The following is a 26,207-nucleotide window of genomic DNA, read 5'->3' as shown; positions in this document are numbered from 1 at the left end:
ATTTATCCCTTCAGGGATGCATTCACATCCATACAAGCCATGTGGATGACATATCTACTACTTGTTTTTCATATTGAAGCCCACCATATCAACATGTTCCAAAATGTGTCTATGCAAATCTCTAGCTTCGGTATTTTGATAATTTGGTATATGCAAAATGTCTATATGTCGATATAGCAATGTGTCAGTGTTTTGATTTAGCAAGGCCCTCTAATATGTTGATATGTTGATATAGTGATATCCTTTGATGTGTTGATATGGTAATGTAATGATGTGTTGATATCCTAATACAAAAATATTGAGATATTAGGGATTTTTCTATAACCACAATTCCTTGCAAATTCCCAATATGTCAATAGGATGGTAGAAAACTCAACATGCCACCTCATTTCTCTGACACCATATTTCCATATGACACATGGAAAATGTTGATGTGTCCTATGCCACTTGACATTGTTGATGTCTGCCATGTTTCATTCACATTTACCTAGTTAGCAAGCCAAAAATGCCAATTTTGGGTGGCACATGTCCTCCACTTGGCACTTCCATGTCATCATTTTTTACATCATCATGAAGTCATTCTTTAGGATTTCACTTCCAAATTTTGGAAGACATTGTTTGTTGGTTTTGGAACCCAACTAGCTCTTATTACTACATGCCATCCTTAGTCAGATGACCAAATGGAGAGAGTGAATGGAATTTTAGAAGACATTCTAAGAATGTCATGCATTGACCAAAGAAATGGGAAGAATTCCTACCATTAATGGATTTTTCCTACAAAAATGGGCATTAAGAGTCAATGAAGATGAGTTCTTATGAGGCATTGTATGTTTTAAAATGTAACTCCCATTTGTTGGGATGACCCAGTGAACAAAGTGGTTCTTGGATCTGACATTTTGAAAGAAATGGAGCAATAAGTAATCAACATAAAGAAGAAATTGAAAGCAAATTAGGATAGGAAAAAGAGTTATGCAAACCAATAGAGAATGCAAAAATAATTCCAACTTGGAGAGCATGTATATCTCCTCATCATTACAAGAAAGAGCTCACTAAAAGTGGGGTCATGCACTAAGTTGGCACCCAGATTTTATAGACCATTTCAAATTTTGGAAAGAGTGGGGCCAATGGGTTATATATTGGCCTTTCCATCCACATTCAAATTAAATTATGTCTTTCACATTTCCTTGCTTAAGAAGTATGTACATGACACTAATCATATTGTTGGTTGGCCTGTGATACAAGTCGAACCTAAGGGAGAATTCCAACCAAAATCACTATGCATCCTGGACTGAAGGAATGCCGCACTCTACAATCACATAATAGAGTAGGTCAAGGTGCAATAAAAGAAATTTGGACCCAATGAAGCCACATGGGAGATGGAAGAAAAAATAAGGTCACTATAGCTATTTTTTTTACTAATTAAGTAGATGCAAAAGATGTGATTATAAAGATCAATTTTGTTCTTTTGCTTTCCAGTTACAGAAACATTGAGGATGGTGTTCCTTTAAGGGGGTGGGTTTTACAAAAAATCCCACCTTTCCGCCCCCTATTTTTGCATATGTGGTCATAATTGTAAAGGAAAGTGTGGAAACCATGATTAAATGAGACAAATATTGTAAACAATTTAAATATTAATTTGTCTTCTTGAAAATAACAAAAATATGAAATGTTGGCCTGAAGGGAGGGACACACTAATCCAAGTTCAAGGGAGAAAAGAGATGTGGAAGAGTGGTATCTGATGACGTAATATATTGCACCACCACCTAACAGTTTGCAAGGAGTGCTTGGGTAGAGGAAATGACCATGTTTCCTTTATTTCATGACACGAGTGAAGGGAAGTTGGCTGCTCTTGTAGGAGAAGAGGGGCCTCAAGGAAAATCAATATGAAGGAGGAAAAATCAAGTGCAGAGGAGAGAGATAACATAGAGAAATAATTCCAGAAATGTTGAGAATGAGTGTAGGGAGTAATGTCAAAGTTGCAACCGAGATATATACTCCAAAACTTGGGTTGTGTTCCCCTGTATTGATGTGTGGAGGCTGCTAGACTATGGTGTCCAAACTTGAATGGCCATTGGTAGGCTTAGTGGAGGATTGAACTACGAGTGCTTGATAAGTAAGTTGATAAACCACTAAGTGCTTGTTGGATAAGCTTATAAACCACTTAGTGCTTGTTGAATGGGATGATAAACCAGTCGAGTGCTTTCTATAAGGTTGATAAACCACTAGGCAGGGTAGTTGAACCATTGTGGTGCTTGCTGGGAAGGCTGATAAATCACCTAGACATTGGGCTATGGGCTCCTGCAATTCTTGCCTTGAAAATATAACTGATAAAGCGTCTAGATAGTAGATTCAGTCTCGTGGAACTAAGAAATACCCCAACTAAGCCTTGGGTGAATTCCCTAAGAAATCATCCCCTTAAACTTTGGATCTGGCTTGGGGGTGGTCGAATACAAGGAAGATTTGGTGTAGTTGGCCTATGGTTGGGTAGAGATTTGAAGTCCCTCCTTCATTTTCTAGCCATTTCAAGTTATTCGGATAAGTATAATGACTTATGCATGAATGAACTAAAAATAATTAAATTGTCTGATATATTGTTGGAAAATGTGTGGTTCAACATTACTCATGGAATATTGTTGAATTCATTGCATGTCCATGGTGAATGAGTTGTTCGACATGGGGATTCCTAACGAGGGTCCCACATTTAGAAAGGTTTCCACCTCATGGAAACATGATTGTAGTAAAGTTTGATCAACAACCTACATTCACCATGCCCTCCCCCTCGAAGTCTGCCATGAGTTAGTGAGAGGGGGGTTTGAAATAGGAAGCCAACTATGTAAACCCAATTTGGTATTCGAGATCCTGGAAACAAATGTAACAGGGAAACATTGCAAAGAAGTATGGGGAAGGGACAATTGGGTTCTACACTTGAGCTAACTTGGCAATGCCACATGTGTGCCATGTGGAAACTCAATGATGACATGGCCTAATATGATTAGGTAAACTTCACAGAGCATAACTTTCAATCTGGGAGTCAAATTGAGATAAAATTTATTGATGATGAGCAGAACACGATGGTGGTATTGGTTTTGAGATTTGAAGAAGTTGCAAATAGAGGATTTTTGTGATCCCATATTCATAATAGATCTTGTAGGTTAGGTCAATTCAATAAGGAACACCTCTTACAACCTGAGATAGTTCAAGGTGGGTGACAGGGAGTGTTATAATTCATATTTTGAGCCATTTTTCACCATGCATAGATAGTCTAGTCATCCTTGATGATGGCTTCGTAAATAGGGATGTAGAGCCACATTACCATATTTGAAAAGTCACATAAAGTTTTGCAAAACTCCAATGCCACCCTATCATTGTAACCTTCAAAATTCAAAATAGACCAACTATCCTACCTCTTGAAATATTTACATGGATTTTACAAGAAATTTGGAGGATGAATTTTCCTATAGATTCATGATGAATAGATCAACCCTCAAGAGCTCTAGATTGTTCCTTTGTGAAAGAAACTGGAATGTTTCTTATGCTACTACTAAAGATGTAGTTCTGAGGAAAGTAAGGTAGTATAATGCTAATTATATTTAACAAAAGAGATGGTATGGGTGGCAATAAATCCATTCAATCAATATTAAGATAATGGAAAGCCTAGTAATGATGAAAAATAAAGTAATTATAATTATAACATGGTGTAAAAAAGCATGACTATGGTTTTTGAAAGGTAAACACTTAACTAATGATACCCATGTCATCGCTATATAGGTTTATGCCATGGATAATACTTTACCCAATTAATGGTACATGTGTTACTAGTGTATATGCAAGGAACATGGTTCACACACTTCTATAGAGGAACATGACATGGCTTGTGCGAGGCATCCCCTCCCCCAATTGAAATATATTTTTTCACCATAACAAGGCAATGCTAATGACAAAATAAATGAACAATGAGGAGTGATGGATAGACTAAGTCAAGGAGGTATTTCAATTTAGAAATAAAACATTATTAAAAGATACCAATAAATTATTAAGGAATGTGAGAGACATACTTGAACTTACCTTGTAATCATGTGGTCTTGAGGACAATGCATACATGATCATAAAAACAAAAGGCCCCAAAATATCTTGTAGTAGAATGAGCAAGGAATTTGGATGTGGGATTTATCAATAGTGGTTTGATGACTCATAAAATAATAACTAAGATTGTAAATTATAAATTTAATAACAATATGGAGTGGAGTGAAATCATACTATATATCCCAATTTCAATAGCAATTATAAGGTATAAGTAACATTGGTAACCATGAGAACATGGTTATGTGACCATGAGAATAGGATTTGTAGCGACTATCGTAAGGTTCTAGAACATGATTTCTTGCCATGAGAATAAGATACTATACTAAAAGAGGATATGTAGAAACTGTAGTGAACTTGCAGGATAATATTTGCTAAGAAACAAGACATACAAAGCTTACAAAGGAGTTGAGGAACCACAAAATGTGATGAATGATATTAGAGGAGTAATAGTTGTTAGGGGTTAGCTTGATAGTTTTAGTGTATATTGGCATTTATTTCTAAGTTCATAGGGGTTAGAAGCACTAGGGGTTATTATTATAGGGGTTACCAGTTAGATCTAAGAGAGGTTAGTCTTATAGAATAAACATGATAATAATGGATGATTATAACCCTTAATAATTAACATGTGCAACCTTTGGAACTGTTGAACCCTAAAACCCTAACCCCTAAACTACCATCCTTTAAAAAACTAATTTATCCCTTAATCCTCAACCCATATCATCCGTAATATTTTTAATTCTTGATCTTATGTATCTCGTAATATGTAACCATTTAACCTCCATAACCTCTAATTGTTATATCCCTTGACTAGTAATCTTTATGGGTTAGTAACCTAGATGCGGGTGACAATCCAGACATTTATAATGATTAGACTGATGGGCGGCGAGAGGACGAGCCACATGGTTGTCTGCGTTCCCTCCTATGCCAGCCTGAGCCGAATTCATGGCGGCTTGCAAGTTTCATTTAATGGGTACTCTGGCCAAGAATTACCCATTATGCGCACATATATGGACTCCACTCGCCATAATGCCACTCCTCCCCCCTGCTCCATTGCATTTGTCCGCCTCAGGCTGTTGAACCCTGTTCTTACACTGTCATCGGGAGTCGTTGTTGGCTAGTAAGTTGTGTAGACCTTGGCAATGGGCATCACTACTCCCAAACTAGGCTCTACAATTTGACATCAGCCCAGCCTTCCCTGGCTCATCCTTTGCTCAATTCATTAGCCAACTCCCCCACTGATAGCTCGGCTTGGCATCCTACCATGACACACATTCATCACTGAATGTGAAGCCAAAGAGGGGGAAATCGTGGTGGTAGTGTTCGCCCTCCTGCGATGCCAAGCCTTGACCCTACCTCCCCCTCCCCTTCCCTTAACATTCCCAACCCACATGGCTCCCTCTCCGGCAGGTATCCTGATACCCGTAGTGGCCATGGACACGCACAGGTTCAAGGTGTTTTCCCGAAGAGACACTGCGGTCCACACTGCCAACTTTCCTCTACCCCCTCACCCTGCTCCCCACTCGACCCAATTTCACTTCTGCAGCACCCTGAACAGACCTGTCATTACAACCACCATCACCATCGTTTTCTCTGAAGAAAACGAGTTGTAGGATTCCTCGTTTGGAAGTACTGGAGCGCAGCAATGGGATGCTCACAGGCTTAGGAGTGATCGTGATTCATGGAAGCAACTGATGGACGAGGAGATGGTTACCCTGCATGGCAAGGCTCTGGGTGGCAGTCAACATGCTGCGGAAGGAAAATATGGAGACACGCGACAACCTAATGGCAGAATGGTTGACGCGTCAGGACTGCATGCAGATGCTGGTAGCTTTGGTGGCGTTCAAACTGATCGTGGGCCACAACAGAAAAACGGATAATATTAAGTACTAAATATTTGCTCATTTATTTGATGGAAGATTATGCGAAGTTTTTGTAAAAACGGCGTGTCGGAGGAGGAGGATGACTGTTATCAGTATGCATGCCTCACCGAAGAGGAGCCCGCCCCGGACGACCTCAAGTGACGACACGTGGCAGCTAGGTGTCACCCTTATGCCAGCTGGGGTCTCCTTTGCTGACTGGCTCTTTTCTGTTATGGTTGTTCTGTTGAAACTTCTTTGGGTTTATTACCATGTTTTGATATTTCCTGTTTTTAAGACTGATAGCCCACATGTGGGTTTTTTTGCCTTTGCGGACTGGTTTCCCCATCAATGGGGCAGTCAAGTTATTTTTTGATAGATGATGTTCAGTACTGCTGAGGCCTGTGCCTCATTGTAAACATATTTTGTTTCATATTAATAGATTAAATTTACTTAGAAAAAAATATATTTATGGGTTAGTATTAGGGTTTATAGAATTTGTAGTAGTTAAGATTGTATGTGGTGGTTGGGGGGAGTTATAACTTATAAGTGTTAGGGGTAAGGTTCTAACTTTAAGGGGTTAGGGGTTGTAGGGGCTTAAGGTTTTAGTTGTTATATGGGTTAAGGGTTAAGGGTCATATATTACATGTGAGTTATATGGATTTAGGGTCACAAAAGATAAGGGTTTATGTCTCAAGTATATAGAAGTAGAAAAAATAAAATGTGATAGCCATGATATAAAGGTTTTTCAAAAAAAAATATGTGCATGTTAAAAGAAATGGGTTTTAAAATAATTTAAAATAATGTTAGTGAAGAATTATTGCCAAGTAATGATGGCCTCTAGCAATTATATTCTCAAAACAGGTGTGGAAATGGATAATGGATGCTTACATATGGATACTTAGATACTATGGTGATGATAGGGACACAAAGTAATGTTTCTGGAAGGAAATGTACAAATTTTATTTGTAAACATTGAATGAAAAATAAGTTGAAGTTTTGGAAAAAATACATCATTGATATGAAGAAACATACATAGGAAATTAGGAAGCACAAAATTGTGATGCATGATCTTATGCAATCTTGTGCCAAAAAAATTGTAGAGTGAAATGGTTTACTCCAAAAAGAAATGATGTTAATTAATCATGCATTGTTGGACATGAAGCAAAATGAGTATCAATTACATCTTTTACCATATACTATAAGACACTAAAAATATTAGTCCTCTTGTGATATTCAACAAAGAAAAATAATGCTTATTGCACCTTAACATTAAGAAAAATGTTTGAGGTAAAATGGAGAATGTGACCAATGAATAGTTAACAATTATCTAATATTTTTTGTGTTGCGTTTTATAAACTATCTCCAAAATGTCACAAGATTTAAGAGTTTATATCTAAAATAACAAACCAATAATTATTGTGTTTTTTCTCAACTAAGTTAATGTGATAGAGGGTGCTTTTATGTCAAAATCACTTAGAACACACCATTAATCCTAATTGCTTATTAAAATTGAATATAGCTAATATGTTTTTTGGTACAATTATGAGTTGAATGTTTATAATATATGGAGTGACAAAATCTTACAAATTAAGAATGAATATGCATAAAATTTTATGTAGCTTATAATTATCTTTTTATTTTTAATTATAAATTTTTTCCTTACCAATAGCTACTAAACCAAGTGAAGTGATTGTAATTTAAATTTAAAAAAAAAATTATACTTTCTAACTTTAACTACATATACTTTATGACTTTAACTACACAATTTTAATAACATGACTTCATTTATTTATTTTAAAACCATTCCTTATTACTATGGTATAACTATTTGTTATGTTTATAACTATTTGTTATGTTTATAACTATTTATTATGTTTTAATAATGTTTATGCATCTTTATTATGCTTATATGTTTTTTAATATATATCTATGATATAAATATTGATTGTGTTTTAATAATACTTATTCATCCTTTTTGTGCTTTTAATTTATCCTTGTTATGGTTAGATGTTTTTTAATTTATATCTATGGTATAATTATTTATTAGGTTTTATTTATACATGTGTACTAATGCATATCGACACCCATATGAGTTGGCTCGTCTTCTATTGAAGCATGTAGAGGTCTAACGATTTTTCTATAAAATGCTATAGAGATACATTAACCCAGCACCATTGGTTGCTTTTCAAGGCAATTTGCAAATCTCATAGGATTAAATCTTGCAATAAAATCTCATATATACGAGATTTTCCTATAATAGCATATGAACCATGCCTATGAATAGGTGCAAATTTAAACTTTTATATCTAGGTAACAAATTAAAGTAAACTTCATAATCTTTGTTGACATAATGTACAAGGACTTTGAATGTGATTCACAATAGCGATTTGATTCCCCATGGTACAATCTTCAAGGACTTCGGTTTTTTAAAAGTTAATGAAAATGGTGAAGGATGAAAATGAAACTAATTACATTGAAAATATTTTATTAAAGTTTGTGTTTAAACACAAAAATATATATTAAAATATTAAAGAAAATAATATATATAGAGTAAAATTATTTTAGATTTATTTTAATTTTAGATCTACTAAGAGTCATAGAGGGATCAAATCTCTTGAGTTGCAATTTTTTTTTGAAGCGAAAAAAGATTTGATTCCTCTTTACTCTTGGTAGTTCCAGAGTTAAGATGAATCTAGACTCATATTATATAAATTTCACATCTCCGTATATACAAGTATTCTCTTTGCGTTGGTGGGGGCGGTAGGCTTTCGCACCCCCCAGCCAGGATCGATTCCTGCTAGTGCTACGCGCTGCATTTGCTTCCATGATGACGTATGTGTTCCGATGTTGATGTATTCTGCACGTATTCTGCCCGCTTTGGCGATATTGTATGATGAAATCTACTCGCTTCGGCGATATATGATGTAGCAGGGATTCGCTCCCCCACTAAAAAAAAAGAAAAGAAAAAAAGAAGAAGAAAAAGAAAAAGAAAAAGAAAAAAGAAAAAAGAAAGAGAAAGAAAGAAAGTATTCTCTTTTTTCATTTTATTAAAACTTTGATTTAATCTTTATGGAATATCCACGGAATATTTTTAGTAGTAACGAGGGTAGAAAGTGTAGATATATCTCAAAAGTATAATCTTCTTTCTTTTAGATTTAATTAAAAATTGTTATAAAATTAAATTAAAATAAAATATTTTGATTGCTAAATGAGTTATGGTTTTTGGGCATGTGGTATTGATAAGTTTTTATGTGCTTATTAATTAATTTCAAGTATTGTTACAAAATCATTATTATTCTTGCCAAAGCAGGACTCTAGTAATTGATTTCAACATTGATCATTATTAGCATTGGACCATAACTAAAAGACCTTATTGTAAGCTTTGCATAATATAATATCATGTGGATATATTTTATGCCTAATTTATTGATATGACTTCAATATTCATGCATGATTTTTAGATATTTGTGTAGTGGGTTTTTAATCCAAAAACAAAAGCTTTGAAAATAACTCATATTCACATAAATAACATATTTGCTATGAGTTACTTACCAATATAATTTAAGCAAATCTTTACATAAACAATAGTTATAAATAACATGTAAAATAAAAATAAATTTAACATATTGAATAGACATTTACTATCTTTCTTACATTACACCTAACACCTACACCCTATATCAAATTATAAAATCTCTCTTAGTAATGTGAAAAAAGGGCTAAAATTTTAAAACCTAGTAATCTAAAAGCCCAAAAAAATAAAGTACATATAAATATGAAAATTGAAAAGTGTTTGAAGTAAAAAAATTGTAATAATTAAATTTCAAAACTCAAAATTGATTTATATCATAATGTATAAAATTCTTTTCAATGTCATTTATTCTGAAAAATTCTTTATACATTAAATTTAATAAAAATAATTTATAATTTATTTTTTATATAAAATAATTTAATTAAAAAAAATATGATTTTTAATTAAATGTAATTTTTTTATTTGTTTTAATATATTTATAAATTAGAAGAGTGTGTATAATAACTTCTTCTTCTTTTTTCTTCTTTTTTTTTTAATAAAGAAATGAGAAAAGTAAGGATGTATATGGAATTTAGATAGATTGGTTGGGCCAATTAGAAATATTCTCTACAGGTTCCAACTTTTTCTTATTAGTTGGAAAGGATTAGCTTTTTATTTTCTTCATTTCTCAGGGTAGCAATCTCCTACATATATAGAGACAAAATGTGGACGCTGACATACTATCAAAAGAAGGATGTCAAGCATCAATGGATATGATCCATTTCTAGGAATATTACAAAGGCGCACTTATGAGCGATGGTCATCTAAATATGAGGGTCTCTTTCTCTTTTGGTTCGCTTTTGTAGTTTTGTTTATTTTATGGTTAATATGTTGCATTGTGATTATCAATTGTATGCATTTTGCGAATGAGGAGATTTAGCCCCTTTTCGTGGGGTAATCAGGCGATCTTTCAGAAGCGTGATACTTCTATGTGCTGGAGTTCGTTAGTATATGCCTGTAGTTGAAGCATGACAAATCTATATGGTATGTGCAATTAAATGTCTTGGTTGTTGTATGAGATCGGTTGAGGATTTAGTGTCTTCATAGGACTCTATTTATGCTCTTGTTCAATTAGTGAATGTAAGTTCAAATATCTAGTCAAGTGAGGTAGGAGTACACTTTGTTACCTGTTTGGGATAGAGGCAGTCATATAGAGACAATGTAATTTGCAAAATTTTCAATTATAAATGAAAAATTCATTTCTTTCCTCTGAATAAAAAAAGGAGGTTAGAGCTACACACATGACTTGCATACCTTCACTCGTAAAAGGGTGGGTAGTGGAGGATGAGGGTATGCATGTTGCATACACATTCTCACCCCCTGTGAGGATGGGAGGATAAAAGATTCCATGTTTGGGCACATTGTATCCACACACCTTGGCCCTAGGAGGGTAGGTGGTGGGTAATAAAGGGTGTGCATGTCTTGTATGCTCTCTCTCTCTCACACACACACACACACACATCCCTTGGGTGGGGAGGGTGTAGATGTTTGTTTAGACACCTCTCAAGAGGATGGGTTGAGAAGGGTGTGCATATTTTTGGTGCTTATGCACACACATGTTCACTCTTAGCCACCCTCCATGGGGTTAGGGTGCGCAAATGTGTAGTCTCCACACACCACATTCCCTAGGAGGGTATGTGGTGGGTAGGTGAAGGTGTGTATAATTTTACATGTTCACACACACCTACTCACCCTTCATGGGGTAAGACTTGTGTATGTGTGGGTACATGACAAGGGGTTGGGAGAAAATAGGGGGTACGTGGACAAGGGTGTACATATTTGTGTATGTTCATACACACATGCTCACTCTTAACGACATGTTATGAGAGTTAGGGTGTGCACCTGTGTGTGTATCACACACATGCATAAATTCTCTCCTTGGTAAGGCACATGGAGTGTGATTGTGCACAATCATTGTCACCAATCATGTGCATGCAGATTCTCTGGGAAGGTGGATGGTGCATTGTAAGTGTGCACAACCCCATTGTTATGCAAACATATGCACATCATAACCTCCCAACACGGTGGTTGGTGTGAGATGAGTTTGCACATCCTCGATCATGGGGAACACACATACACCCTAAAAAAATAATTAGGAGAATTGAATGTGCACACTTTAACAAATACAAAGTCAAATGTTCATCCTTAAAAACACAGATGGTAGAGATGAATATATGTATATTTATTACTAGATACACATGTACATGTTGAACATGTTCACCTTAAAAAAATTAAGTGATAAATATAAACATTCCATCTTTTATCTAACACATAAATAAATATATATTTTATTAATATAATATAAACTTAAATAAACATATTTTAAAAAAAATTGTAAATATCTTAAATTTTAACTTAATAAATAAAAATATATCTATAATATAATTTTGCATTTTAAACAATGATGGAAATGGAATTTTTTTTTTCAATAAATAGACAGCCCAACTCATTAATTTAATTGAATAGAAGAATGACTATCAATTCACAGTATATGGTTCAAAATCCAAAAGAAATTGTCGGCCACCGTTAGAAAGCATCTGGTGTACATGTAAAGATGTCGGCCAATATCTCATGACCGAAAGAAAAAGTACAGTGATAAAAATTAAAGGCCTCAGAAAATTTATTCCCAACCACTAAAAATCCTGCGGTAAGGAAAAATGTCTGCCACCATCGAAAGAATCCTATGAATTCTATTTATAATTGGAAGATGTAGGCCCATATCTCAGATTGAAAGAATATTGTGTGTGGGATAAATTACTGTTAATATGCCGCTCCCGGTCTAAATTTCAACTGTTTTATTACCCTCCAACATACTGTTAGAGAAAGAGCTCTGGTGGGCTCAACTCTCTGTTGGGTACTGATTTAACATACAACGCAAATTGGTTTTATATATTTTCACTTCTTTGGAGTGATAGAAATGCTCAATCTCCACATGCTCACTTCCAATGGCGGCGAGGGCCGATGGAGAGAAACTGAGGAATGTAGGCCTCTGGATTCTGATCCAGAGGCTTGCATTTCTCAGTTTCTCTCCATTAGCCATTATAACCTCTTCTGCCAGAACTACTTATTACCAGCTTCGACGAGTCCGTGGTTCAAGCGATCACGGAAGGGATCATGCACTCTGAGATTGAGCGTTTCATTAACTGCATGCCAATAAATACTGCTGTAAGATCTTGACTCTGATGATGACGGTAGAATCCCCTACCATCCAGTGAGGGTGAAGGAAATTAATCAAAATTCAGGTGGGCGTTATTGTACATTCCATAGTTTCCTGTGATGTTTTTGTTCGGAGTTAAATTGGTTTTGCAGGTATTTTTTGGAGGGAAAAAACGCTTTCTTTTCATTGATAAAGAAGAGAGTACATTCACTGACTTTTCTCCCGTAGAGTCTTCAGTTCTCAAAGATTATTTTACTTGATTGATCCAAATTATGCGTTTATTTTGTTTCATTTCACTATATGTATTACAAAAATTCTATTCGATATCCACAATATCTTGCCTATGTGTTGAGTGCTATGAAACTTCTAGTTCAATAGTAATCAACCAACCAAAAAAAGGCAATAATCACAGCAGATAGTTACGGGTATTTTTATGTTTATGTTGATGGTTGATTCTTTGAATATTTAGCCATCAGAGGGAGCACGACAATGGTGCTATCAAATAATTGATAGCCTCTATGGTCAATATTTGGAGAAGCAGTGATTAACATAAGCTTAGAGATTGTTATTCTTTATATAAAGTTTATAAATCCAACATTTATTTATCTAATTGTCCATATTTAGGGAATCAACTATCAACTATTGACATAAGCTTATATCAAAGATAAGTTTAGGGAAAATTGTTATAAAATTAGATGTCCAAAACTATATATAAGAATGTTTAGAAAACAAACACATATAATATGTTGATACAAAGAAGTAAACATATAAATGATGTTTAAAACTAAAGTATATACAAACACTTTAAAATATCGTAACAAAAATCTAAACTTTTGGTGCATCTGGAATTGTTGGATCTTCTCAACGAAAGGTCTATAATAATACTCATGGACCTGTCATTTTGTGACTTCGAAATCAAACGGATCCCATGATCCAACATAAGACCCTCCTTATAGAGGGAATTTGCCTCGATGTTAACTTCCAAAAACTTGCGATGAGTGTACATATTGTTCAAGGACGAAAAGAAGAAGTTGCTTCAAGGCCACTAATTCTGCATAGTTGTTTGAGCCTTCACCCAATCCCATTTTGATATGGAAAAAATGTGACTTTATCATAAACAAAATTGCACCTCCCACAAAATGTTTTGGCTCACCCTGGGCTACCCCTTCAAAAAAAACCCCATGGCATGGACTTATTGAGGCGGGCTTGAGTAACAAACATGCATCTATGGTCTGTTTGAGGTTTGGGTAATAAGTCTAAAAGAACAAGTGGTGGAGCAGCGATCATCTTCGGACGCAGTAAGTGATCATTAAAAATGGTTTTGTTTCGTGCAAGCCATATATGCCAACAAATTAATGGAGGCATCACCTTATAGGATCCTATCCCTTGAAACGAACACCATTTAAACCATGCTTCCAAGAGATCCTCACCTTGCCACTGACAATCCCGTCAGAGTTTATTTGTAGCTATATGTCAAACATACTTTGTGAAAGGGAAAGAAACCAACATATAGTTGACATATTCCTTCGCATCTTTACACAAAACACACCAGCTAGGACTTTCAAATTTCCTCTTATGTCGTTGGGACTTTGTTCTGAAAGGCATACCACATGAAAAATCTAGTCTTTGTTGGGCATTTTAGTTTCCAGAGAAGCTTTCACCATCCCGCCTATACCTCAGGCAGTCTATTTGCAATAATATGGGAGTATCCCATTTTTGGAGAATAGGAACCATTTGGATCAAATGACTAGGCTAATTCATTTGCTTCTTCAGTCAACCTAATGTGAGCAACCCTTAGCGCCTCTATATATCCATTCCATAATATTTGCAAATATTGAGGAAAACCCAGTTGTGTGCCCCATAACCAACCTTAGCACATATATTGTTTTGAATCAAATCGGCAACCTAATTCAAAGTGATCATACCTCTTTCTTTAAGTAAGGTTGTCGGCTCTATGGTTAATCGGCGACCATTATTACTTCCAAACCAAGGTTCTATACCTATTCTTAGACCCATCTCTAATCTTCCATGTTAGATCAATTTCTATCAATATGTTAGATAAATTTCTATCAATGTAAAGGAAGAAATGACAACTTTCCAAATGATAGAAACATTGAGTCACTGCTTATTTGGACTTCAAATCCATTCCTCTATGGACAATGGATAAATGTATTTCATGTATCGCCTTTGTCCATAACCTCTGAGTGGTGATCAATCTCTAGCCAACTTTTGCAGCTAGTGCTTTTGAAAAAAGTGGCAAATTTTTGAGTCTCCATCCTCCCCAGGGCCAGGCCTTCAAAGAACTATTGGGTCCTATTATTGTAAGATATTTTTAGTTGTTTACAAAAAAATATTTAGATAATTTTTATATAAATTACAAGTTCTAAAATATTTTGAAAATTTCACTTCCAAAATATACAATAATTAAGCGATAAAGAGTTCTCTGAAATCAACTCCCCTATTTGCCACTTTCCATCCATCGGTCTACATCGTAGATGAAGTGTTAGACGATTGGAGAAAGGTGTACCATCGGATTGATTAATTGCTCGTGTTAACTTAATCAAATCGGTTGTCGATTAACCTGCTTGGCTTACTGCTTCTCGACGGGACCTTGAAGAAGATCCTGTCCATCTCCCTTCCCTTTCTTTTCGGAGGAGTGGAAAAAGAATACATAGTCTTTTGTGATAGATCAGCCTCAGCCCTGTTCTTGGTGGACATTGGTCATGCATTTTGTAGTCCCAAATATTTTATGGTCTGCAATCCTCTGACAAGAACAACATTAAGACTTCCCCCCGTTTCAACTAGAATGACCATTATCCTCAGAGACATCGTTTTGAGCGACAATCGAGATGCATACCAAGTTGTGGCTGTGGGATATTCGTGTCACCAGGGTCGAGAGATAGTGGAAGTCTTTGACTCTACTGATAAATCATGGAGGATCGCAGGACACCTGCCCAGGGATGTGCCAATAATTAAGACTAAAATGGCTTTCTCTGGCGAATCCTTCTACTGTTTGACCATGGCCATGTCGGGTAATGCGAATCCCAGCATTTTGGGTTTCAGCATAAGGATGGATATTCCATTTTTCGTGCCCTTTCCAGAGACAACCCATGACAAGTACATGATGCCTCACATTCTTGTGTGCGGGTCGCAGGTTCTACTCGTTGGGTTATAGCAGAAAATGAGGAATTGCTGGATGTGGTTATTTGGGAGTTTGAGAAGGTGAACCTGAACTCGTCTTCCTCCTCATCATCATGGAAGGAGATAAGATGCCCTCATCCATGTGCGAGGGTTTTAACAAGACTTTGCCGGATGTTAACTTCCCGTTTAGCATCATACAAGTTGTAGGAGTGGGGGATTGCGCTTGCATTGTCAACAATGTTGTGGACACTAGAGGGTCTTGTTTATAGTTTAAGCCGAAATTCATGGAGTTTACTTACCAACTGCCCTTTAGATGGAGGCATTTCTGACAATATTGGCAAAATGGGGATCATGGCCTTTGAACCCAGGCCCAACATGAAGGTCGGGTGAACCCTGGTAGGTATGCCTTTGCCTTTCACATCACCAATCTTCAATATTTTAACTTTTTTATATCTTCATTTAAATTTATGTTCTTTCATAGTTCAAGATGCAAGCGAGCATATCTCTGAATTTAAGGGCAGCCCTTGTAAGATGATTTTGTCGACATGTTTAAAACTTTTGTTATGAATTTAGGATGAGCATGCTAGTGTCAATTTCTGAAGCCGTACTTTTATTATAAATATAGATTATTGTGTGCTTTCTATCCCCATTCAAGACGATTCTTGGCAATGGGAAGTGAGGCTTTTTAAGTACGATCTTGCACCATAAAATCTTAATTCTGCAGACCATAAAATGGATGCTCTGGGAGTTCCCACTTATGTTATTGCAGTTTCACAGATGTGAAGGAGTGAAAAAATGGAGCTGAGAAAGAAACTTAAGTTGGAACTGGAGCAGGTGAGATCCGTTGCACACAGAATTGAAGAATTATAGCTTACTTCGTCTCGCAGTGTTCCAACTGTTAGTGATGGACATATTTCAAGGTTCAAGAAGATAGTTGCTTTTGTAGACAATCATCATTTGTGAGTGATGGAAGTAATGTTGTCTTACGTTCTCTTGGTATAGAAAAGTGAACTCCTAAAGCGAATCAACTATACCTGAATTCTGAGTATGTTTATGGTAATGATAAAATGGCACAAAAGTCTAAAGTTGGGTCCTATAGGTGTAAAGCATGGACTTCTTGGAAGATTTGAATCGAAAGACGTGAAGAGGAAGAAACGGATCCTGTCCGAAGAAAAACAGTTCCTAAGTACATGAACCAATGTGCTGATACTCTGAAGACGCTCAAGACACATAAATTTTCCTGAGTATTCAATGATCCTGTTGATCCAGTTAAATTAAACATCCCTGACTATTTTCAGATTATCACTCAACCCATGGATTTGGGTACTATACAAAGTAAGTTGGATAAGGATATCTATTCCACCCCAATGGAATTGGCTGAAGATGTAAGATTGACTTTTGCCAATGGAATGAAATATAATCCTTCTGGTAGTGATGTTCATTATATGGCAGTTAAGAGGAGTCAATTCTTTGAGGGAAAATAGAAAATTATTGAGCAGAAGTTGGCTGGAGAAGTTTATAGAAAATAAAGTGAGGATGTTCAGCTTATTCCAACCAAGAAGCAATAGATTCAACAACTTGCAACTATAATTTTCCCAATTTCTAACGAAATGTCAAATAAAATCAACTGGAAATTCAGCCTAACAAAAGGGAAAAAAATGACCTGTTTAGACTACTACCTATTTTATCTTCAGAGTTGATGAATGATTCCTCAGCTCAAACGATTTGATAAACCCCTTTTGGTAGTCATTCTTAAGCACTAAGCCAAGCTCTTACTCTACACCATATAAAACGAATTATTTTCCTTCTATGCGTTATGCATAGAGGAATGCTTATTTCTCAGAAATGTCCAGTAAAAGTTCTGGTAGCATTAAATATTACATATTTTTAAGCTATAATCAGATGAAAAAGTTCAAATTCAAATCCAGAAGTGGTAGAGTATGTATACCACTGGAGACTTTAGTCTCATACAACAATTTGGTGTCAGGCAGGTCTCATACAGCAATTGCTTGATGTCTGGCGTGAGGGTGATCTTAAAATTGAATTATTATTATTAATGCTGAGAAATGAAATATGACTACATTCAAGGTTAAAAACAGAGCACTAAATAAATCAGAAAACTGTCATTTTAATATTTTATGAGTTGAGATATATTGTGACCTGTTACAAATAATTTGCATAGAGGGCAGGGACAAGCTTGTAAAGCTTGCTCCATTCAACCAAATACTTGCATAGAGGGCAGGGACAAGCCAATAAAGTTTGTTCCATTCAACCAAACACTTGCTAGGACACTACAGAGGCAAGTCCTTTTGGTCACAAGAATTTTCTTTCACTGACTTGGGCAGAAGAAATCATGAAAATAAGTTTGGAGTTAACCACATTCAAAATAAGAGCCCATAAATTTCCATGGAATTATGGCCAATCAAGCATAAATGAAAGTGTAGACAAATAGGGCAAGATGCAATAGAAATCCTAGCACCATGGAAAAGCGCTTGTGAAAATTGCTTGATGTCTTGCGTAAGGGTGATATTAAAATTTAGTTATTATTATTAATGCTGAGAAATAAAATATGACTACATTCAAGGCTAAAAACAGAGCACTAAATAAATCAGAAAACTGTCATTTTAATATTTTATTACATTCAAGGTAAAAAACAGAGCACTAAATAAATCAGAAAACTGTCATTTTAATATTTTATGAGTTGAGATATATTTTGACCAGTTACAAATAATTTAATTTGCATAGAGGGCAGGGACAAGCTTGTAAAGCTTTCTCCATTCAACCAAATACTTCCATAGAGGGCAGGGACAAGGGAATAAAGTTTGTTCCATCCAACCAAACACTTGCTAGGACACTACAGATGCAAGTCCTTTTGGTCACACGACTTTTCTTTCACTGAGTTGGGCAGTGGGCAGAAGAAAGCATGAAAATAAGTTTGGAGTTAACCTCATTCAAAATAACAGCCCATAATGGAATTATGGCCAATCAAGCATAACTGAAAGTGTAGACAAATAGGGCAAGATGCAATAGAACTCCTAGCACCATGGAAAAGCGCTTGTGAAAATTGCTTGATGTCTTGCCTGAGGGTGATCTTAAAATTGAATTATTATTATTATTGCTGAGAAATGAAATATGACTACATTCAAGGTTAAAAACGGAGCACTAAATAAATCACAAAACTGTCATTTTAATATTTTACTACATTCAAGGTAAAAAAACAAACAGAGCACTAAATAAATCATAAAACTGTCATTTTAATATTTTATGAGTTGAGATATATCGTGACCGGTTACAAATAATTTGCATAGAGGGCAGGGACAAGCTTGTAAAGCTTTCTCCATTCAAACAAATACTTGCATAGAGGGCAGGGACAAGCGAATAAAGTTTGTTCCATCCAACCAAACACTTGCTAGGACACTACAGAGGCAAGTCCTTTTGGTCACAAGAATTTTCTTTCACTGACTTGGGCAGAAGAAAGCATGAAAATAAGTTTGGAGTTAACCTCATTCAAAATAACAGCCCATAAATTTCCATGGAATTATGGCCAATCAAGCATAACTGAAAGTGTAGACAAATAGGGCAAGATGCAATAGAAATCCTAGCACCATGGAAAAGCGCCTGTGAAAAATTGGGATCCATTACCCTGGATGTGCCTCCTCTTGCCTCCTCTTCGCTGACAGTCTCTGCTATAATGAACCAATCTAAAATATAGTACTGAGCTTATATTTAAAAACTGATATAGATCAGAATTAATGGTCTAACAACAAAGTGAAAATTTGTGGGACTCAGATTTCGAGTTCCATTCGCCAGTAGCAGTGACACTCTAGCGGTAGCCTGTAACTGGGGCAGCTGTCTTTGGAATAATGGAAAATCAAACATAACTAAAAGTGTAGACTAATAGGACTGAATTAGATTTGAAACTTCAGGAAGATGCAATAGAAATCCTACCACCATGGAAAGGCGCCTAAGAAAAATTGGGATCAAGTGTCCTCGAAGTGCCTCTTCTTCGCTGATAGTCTCTGCCATAATGAACCAATCTAAAATATAGTACTGAGTTCATCTTTAAAACCCTCTTGGCCCTACATTGAGCAGAGATATAAATCAAAACTGATGGTCTAACAACAAAGTTAGAATTTGGGGGACTCAGCTTTTGTGTTCCATTCGCCAGCAGCAGTGACAATCTTAACTGGAGCAGCTGTCCTCGGACCCTGTAGCTTAGAAGTGATAGTGGTTATACAAACTGAACTACAACTGGATTGTTGTGCCTGGGCACTTGCTCTCTGTTGTGTTCGTCTTATTAACTCTAAGCAGAATAGGATGCCGCATCTCGTTCATCAAACGAGGAAGTATCATGTAACTTGGCTTTCCTGCGGCGCCTGTTGCAGTATACTAAAAATAAAATTACAACTCCAGTAATGGCTGCAATACCTAGATACATGCCAAGGGCTTCCACCTGATCCCTTGTGAATCTTGAATCCCCACCGTGATCAACATCAATTTTGTTTACAGATGGGTTCACCATTGGATTTGACAAGGCTAAAAGGGGCGGATCCACTCCAACAACCAAGCTCTAGTTAATAGTAGAATGCTAAAAGGCATGGCTCCATTCCAACAGCAGGGTTTAGTTAATAAAAGCATTGATGACAATGGAACAAATTTGTGTGTCATTCTGCTGTAGGGAACAGAGTGAGAAGCTTGCCATTGCTTTTGGTTATCAACATATGCCTAAATTAGCTGTCCAGATTACCAAGAACTTTTGCGTTTGTGGGAGCTGTCACAATGCCACAAAGCTCATTCCGATAATCACCAGGAAGGGAATTGTTGTGAGAGATGCAAATTGTTTCCATTGTTTCTCTAATGGACTCTGTTCTTGCACTAATTATTATAATCCTAATTGAAAATCATCTCATACATAACTACGTGACTGCAAGCATAAGCAATTACTGGCCTTTTGTGACAAGCATGTGTTTGACAGAGCAAAATGGAAGTAATGTTGTCTTACGTTCTCTTGGTAAAAAAAAGTGAACTCCTAAAGCGAATCAACTATACCTCAATTCTGAGTATGTCTATGGTAATGATAAGATGGCACAAAAGTCTAAAGTTGGTCCTATAGGTGTAGAGTATGGAATTCTTGGAAGATTTGAATCGAAAGACGTGAAGAGGAAGAAACGGATCCTATCTAAAGAAAAACAGTTGCTGAGTACATGAACGAGTGGGCTGATACATTCTTAAGGAAGCACACTGGTCCAAGTGAGAATGGGCTGATACATTCTTAAGGAAGCACACTGGTCCAAGTGAGAATGAGGAGGAAACATAAGTTGATATTGACGCTTTTGATGATGATTCTTTATGGGAGCTACAAAACCTTGTTTCCAATTGCCTCAAAGAGATAGGCGAAGGCACCAGAAATGCCATAGAATTTTAGAACCTTTGGGAGCCTTCGCTATTGTCTACTACTACTGCATTTAATTGTATTAGTCGAGATATTTAAAACTTTTGTTATGAATTTAGGATGAGCATGGTAGTGTCAATTTCTGAAGCTGTACTTTTATTATAATTCTAGCTTATTGTGTGCTTTTATCCCCATTCAGGCTTATAATTGGCAATTGGATGTGATGCTTTTTAAGTACGATTCTCAAGTCCTCGGCCTTGGGACCCATTCTTTAGTTGTACAGAACTGTATGCTTATGTCATGAATACACTGAGTGGCCTCTGCCCTTATAGTAACTCGTGAGCAGCACCAATCTCAGAACAGCCTCAACACGAATTCCATCACGAAAAAATCTAAAAAGGTATCAGCTAGGACTTCGTACAATATGCTCCCTGATTACCCTTATGCATTGGAGGTTACAGGGGATTCAGATGGAAGGTGGGAGAAGGTTCAATATGTAAAATCTGAAAGCTTTAGAGCTTCTGCCAGGTTTGATTCTGAGACTGCCTCTGAGGATTCCTGTTCCCTCAAGAGAAAGACTATGAATCTTAATTCTGCAGGCCAGAAAATGGATGCTCTTGGAGTTCCCACTTATGTTATTGCAGTTTCACAGATGCGAAGGAGTGAAAAAATGGAGCTGAGAAAGAAACTTAAGTTGGAACTGGACCAGGTGAGATCCGTTGCACACAGAATTGGAGAATTACAACTTACTTCATTCAGATGGAAGGTGGGAGAAGGTTCAATATGTAAAATCTGAAAGCTTTAGAGCTTCTGCCAGGTTTGATTCTGAGACTGCCTCTGAGGATTCCTGTTCCCTCAAGAGAAAGACTATGAATCTTAATTCTGCAGGCCAGAAAATGGATGTTCTTGGAGTTCCCACTTATGTTATTGCAGTTCACAGATGCGAAGGAGTGAAAAAATGGAGCTGAGAAAGAAACTTAAGTTGGAAACTTGGAACTGGACCAGGTGAGATCCGTTGCACACGGAATTGAAGAATTACAACTTCATCTCGCAGTGTTCCAACTGTTAGTGATGGACATATTTCAAGGTTGGTGAATAGTTTCCCAAGTGGCATTCCTGGAAAAGCAGTCATTGGTCCGGGTGCAGTTCAGGCTTCAGTATTATTTCAAGAAGATAGTGGTTTTTACAGACAATCATCATTTGTGAGTGATGGAAGTAAGGGTGTCTTACGTTCTCTTGGTAAAGAAAAGTGAACTCCTAAAGCGAATCAACTGACCTCAATTCTGAGTATGTTTCTGGTAAAGATAAGATGGCACAGAAGTCTAAATTTGGTGCTATAGTTTTTAAGCGCAAACTTCTTGGAAGATTTGAATCGAAAGATGTGAAGAGGAAGAAACGGATCCTCTCCAAAGAAAATCATACACATAAATTTTCCTGGGTATTCAATGAGCCTATTGATCCAGTTAAATTAAACATCCCTGACTATTTTTAGATTATCACTCAACCCATGGATTTGGGCACTATACAAAGTAAGTTGGATAAGAATCTCTATTCCACCCGAATGGAATTTGCTGAAAATGTAAGATTGAGTTTTTCCAATGCAATAAAATATAATCCCCCTGGTAATGATGTTCATTATATGGCAGTTAATATGAGTCGATTCTTTGAGGGAAAATGGAAAATTATTGAGCAGAAGTTGGTTGGAGAAGATGTTTATAGAAAATTAACTCAGGTTGTTCAGCTTATTCTAACCAAGAAGAAATAGTGTAGTAACAATTTTACAGAAACAAGAAATAAACCAAAGGTGCAAACTCCAAATTTTGCTCCTCTCTCAGATGTACCAAGTCAGCAGAAACCGAAGGTTGAAAAATGCAAGCACCTGATGTCATTTTATGAAAAGAAGAAGCTTAGTCAGGATCTTGAACAATTAGTTACCATATGAGATGCCGGTACCCATAATTACATTCTTAAGGAAGCACACTGGTCTAAGTGAGAATGAGGAGGAAATAAAAGTTGATATTGATGCTTTTGATGATGATTCTTTATGGGAGCTACAGAACCTTGCTTCAAATTGCCTCAAAGAGATAGGCAAATGCACCAGAAATGCCTAGGCTCCAGCAGGTCTTCCTAATCCTGAGGTATGTTGTCCTAGAGTTATGACTGTCTTATATTTTAAATGTAGTTGATAATGGCCATATCGTCATTTGGTTCTTTTCAATATTCACTCATATTCTGTTTGTTTGTCCTTACGAGAGCCACTGACATTTTCTATAGCAGCCTGTGAATGCTAGTGTTGGATCACAATGGGAGAGTCAGCCCACAAAAGTAGTCCAACATGGTTTACTCTTCATTCTAGTCAGAATTTCAAGTTTGTATTTATTCTTTTAGATGGAATTTCTGCATTTCGTTACTGTTGTTCATGTTAAGCATTTGTGAATGCTAGTGTTGGATCACAATGGGAGAGTCAGCCCACAAAAGTAGTCCAACATGGTTTACTCTTCATTCTAGTCAGAATTTCAAGTTTGTATTTATTCTTTTAGATGGAATTTCTGCATTTCGTTACTGTTGTTCATGTTAAGCATTTGTACACGTGTAGGTGGTGACCCTGGTGACAAATATGTCGATGTTGGTGGGGATGAGATGTCTGCAACGAAGTTCCCTAGTGTTTCTATTGAGAAAGATACGGAAGCAGTTAGCATCAAATGTAGTAGTTCAAGTAGCTCAAGCAGTGATTCTAAATCTTCCTCTTGTGGTATTGTCCCGTATTATGAAAATGCTTGTTAGGGTTTGGTTTTGGTTTCATTTATTTACTTGTTTTATTTCTAGCTAATCCTAGAGGCATTTCGAGCCTCATTCACCAACCATTGTGATTATCTGTTTGACATATATAAAATTAGTTGTATATTATGGTATTGAAGACAGTGATGTTGTAAATTATGTGAAAGTTATTTGTAATGTAATATTTATAGTTAATCCAATTTATCTGTGATAATTCATTTGTGTTAGCTACTTTTTCATCTTCAAGATGTCAGAGCAATGATTTTAATATTGAATTGAAATAGAATTTTAGAACCTTTGGGAGCCTTAGCTATTGTCTACTACTACTGTGTTTAATTGTATTAGTCGACATATTTAAAACTTTTGTTATGAATTTAGGATGAACATGGTGGTGTCAATTTCTGAAGATGCACTATTATTATAATTCTAGCTTATTGTGTGCTTTTTATCCCATTCAGGCTGATTCTTGGCAATTGGAAGTAAGCCTTTTAAGTACGATTCTCAAGTCCTCGGCCTTGGAACCCATTCTTTAGTTTTACATAATTGTATGATTATGTGATTAATACACTAAATGGTCTCTGCCCTTATAGTAACTCGTGAGCAACACCAACCTCAGAACAGCCTCAACAGGAATTTCATCATGAAAAAATCTAAAAAGATATCAGCTAGGACTTCATACAATATGCTCCCCGACTACCCTTATGCATTGGAGGTTACAGGGGATTCAGATGGAAGGAGGCAGAAGGTTCAATATGTAAAATATGAAAGCTTTGGAGCTTCCACTAGGTTTGATTCTGAGACTGCCTCGGAGGATTCCTGTTCCCTCAAGAGAAAGTCTATAAATCTTAATTCTGCAGGCCAAAAAATGGATTCTCTTGGAGTTCCCACTTATGTTATTGCAGTTTCACAGATGTGAAGGAGTGAAAAGATGGAGCTGAGAAAGAAACTTAAGTTGGAACTGGACCAGGTGAGATCCGTTGCACACAGAATTGAAGAAATACAGCTTACTTCGTCTCGCAGTGTTCCAACTGTTAGTGATGGACATATTTCAAGGTTGGTGAATAGTTGCCTAGGTGGCAATCCTGGAAAAGCATTCATTGGGCCGGGTGTAGTTCAGGCTTCAGTATTATGTCGAAAAGATAGTGGTTTCTGCAGACAATCATCATTTGTGAGTGATGGAAGTAATGGTATCTTACGTTCTCTGGGTAAACAAAAGTGAACTCCTAAAGTGAATCAACTCTACCTCAATTCTGAGTATGTTTCTGGTAATGATAAGAAGGCACAAAAGTCTAAAGTTGGTGCTATATATGTAAAGCACGGACTTCTTGGAAGATTTGAATCAAAAGACGTGAAGAGGCTGAAACGGATCTTGTCCAAATAAAAACAGTTGCTGAGTACATGAACTAGTGTGTTGATACTCTGAAGAAGCTCAGGACACATAAATTTGCCTAGATATTCAATGAGCCTGTTGATCTAGTTAAATTAAACATCCCTGTCTATTTTCAGATTATCACTCAACCCATGGATTTGGGCACTATACAAAGTAAGTTGGATAAGGATCTCTATTCTACCCCAATGGAATTTTCTCAAGATGTAAGATTGACTTTTTCCAATGCAATGAAATATAATCCTCCTGGTAATGATGTTCATTATATGGCAGTTAATATGAGTCAATTCTTTGAGGAAAAATGGAAAATTATTGAGCACAAGCTGGATGGGGAAGAAGTTTATAGAAAATTAACTCAGGGTGTTCAGCTTATTTTAACCCAGAAGCAACAGTGCAGTAACAAAATTACAGAAACAAGAAATAAACCAAAGGTGCAAACTCTAAATTTTGCTCTTCTCTCAGATGCTCTAAGTGAGCAGAAGCTGAAGGTTAAAAAATGCAAGCACCGGATGTCATTGAATGAAAAGAAAGGCATTAAATTGTAAATAATTTACAAATAATCTTGGACATTGTAAATATATCATTTTGAAACATTATAATACTGTGCAGAGATTCCATCGATTTTACACGACATTTCAAGTTACTAGTTCTTTTTCTACTACCTTACTACTTTTTCTTTGCAACATCTGATACAGATGTTAGTTTTTATTTTATTGTATTGTATATTACAATAAACTAAATTATAACTAATTAAAATATAAATATTTTTCATTTTTATCTTTAAATAATTAATATATATATATATATATATATACACTTTCTTCTCTTTTGATATATAT

At 36.1% G+C, this 26,207-nt stretch overlaps 1 protein-coding gene across 13 annotated transcripts; it reads left to right on the top strand.

Moving 5' to 3' along the window:
• Window positions 1-12,429: 12,429 nt before the first annotated feature.
• Window positions 12,430-25,961, top strand: LOC149147547 (uncharacterized). 13 transcript variants are annotated; one of them, XM_089445285.1, is made up of 6 exons: window positions 13,324-16,207; window positions 21,403-21,912; window positions 22,209-23,541; window positions 23,800-23,955; window positions 24,440-24,473; window positions 24,572-25,944. In XM_089445285.1, exons 3-6 carry the CDS (start codon window positions 23,539-23,541, stop codon window positions 24,895-24,897), a joined length of 519 nt encoding a protein of 172 aa, XP_089301411.1. In that variant the 5' UTR covers window positions 13,324-16,207; window positions 21,403-21,912; window positions 22,209-23,538; the 3' UTR covers window positions 24,898-25,944. The 13 variants fall into 13 exon arrangements, 12 of the variants coding, with proteins under 12 accessions (XP_089301408.1, XP_089301413.1, XP_089301411.1 ...); XM_089445284.1 differs by having other exon boundaries at window positions 21,403-23,341; window positions 23,481-23,541; XM_089445283.1 differs by having other exon boundaries at window positions 21,403-23,341; window positions 23,478-23,541.
• The last annotated feature ends 246 nt before the right edge of the window (window positions 25,962-26,207 follow it).

This window comes from Pinus tabuliformis, chromosome 9 (genome assembly GCF_031772625.1).
Source record: "Pinus tabuliformis cultivar Carrire ecotype Pingquan chromosome 9, CPIR1, whole genome shotgun sequence".
NCBI lineage: Eukaryota > Viridiplantae > Streptophyta > Pinopsida > Pinales > Pinaceae > Pinus > Pinus tabuliformis.
This window is presented reverse-complemented; position numbering and strand designations above follow the sequence as displayed.

Coding starts and splice junctions, on each gene's coding strand:
- LOC149147547 (XM_089445282.1), top strand. Junction 23,956..24,439: donor TTCTAAATCTTCCTCTTGTG/GTATTGTCCCGT, acceptor TATCCCATTCAG/GCTGATTCTTGGCAATTGGA. Junction 24,474..24,571: donor ATTGGAAGTAAGCCTTTTAA/GTACGATTCTCA, acceptor CTGCCCTTATAG/TAACTCGTGAGCAACACCAA.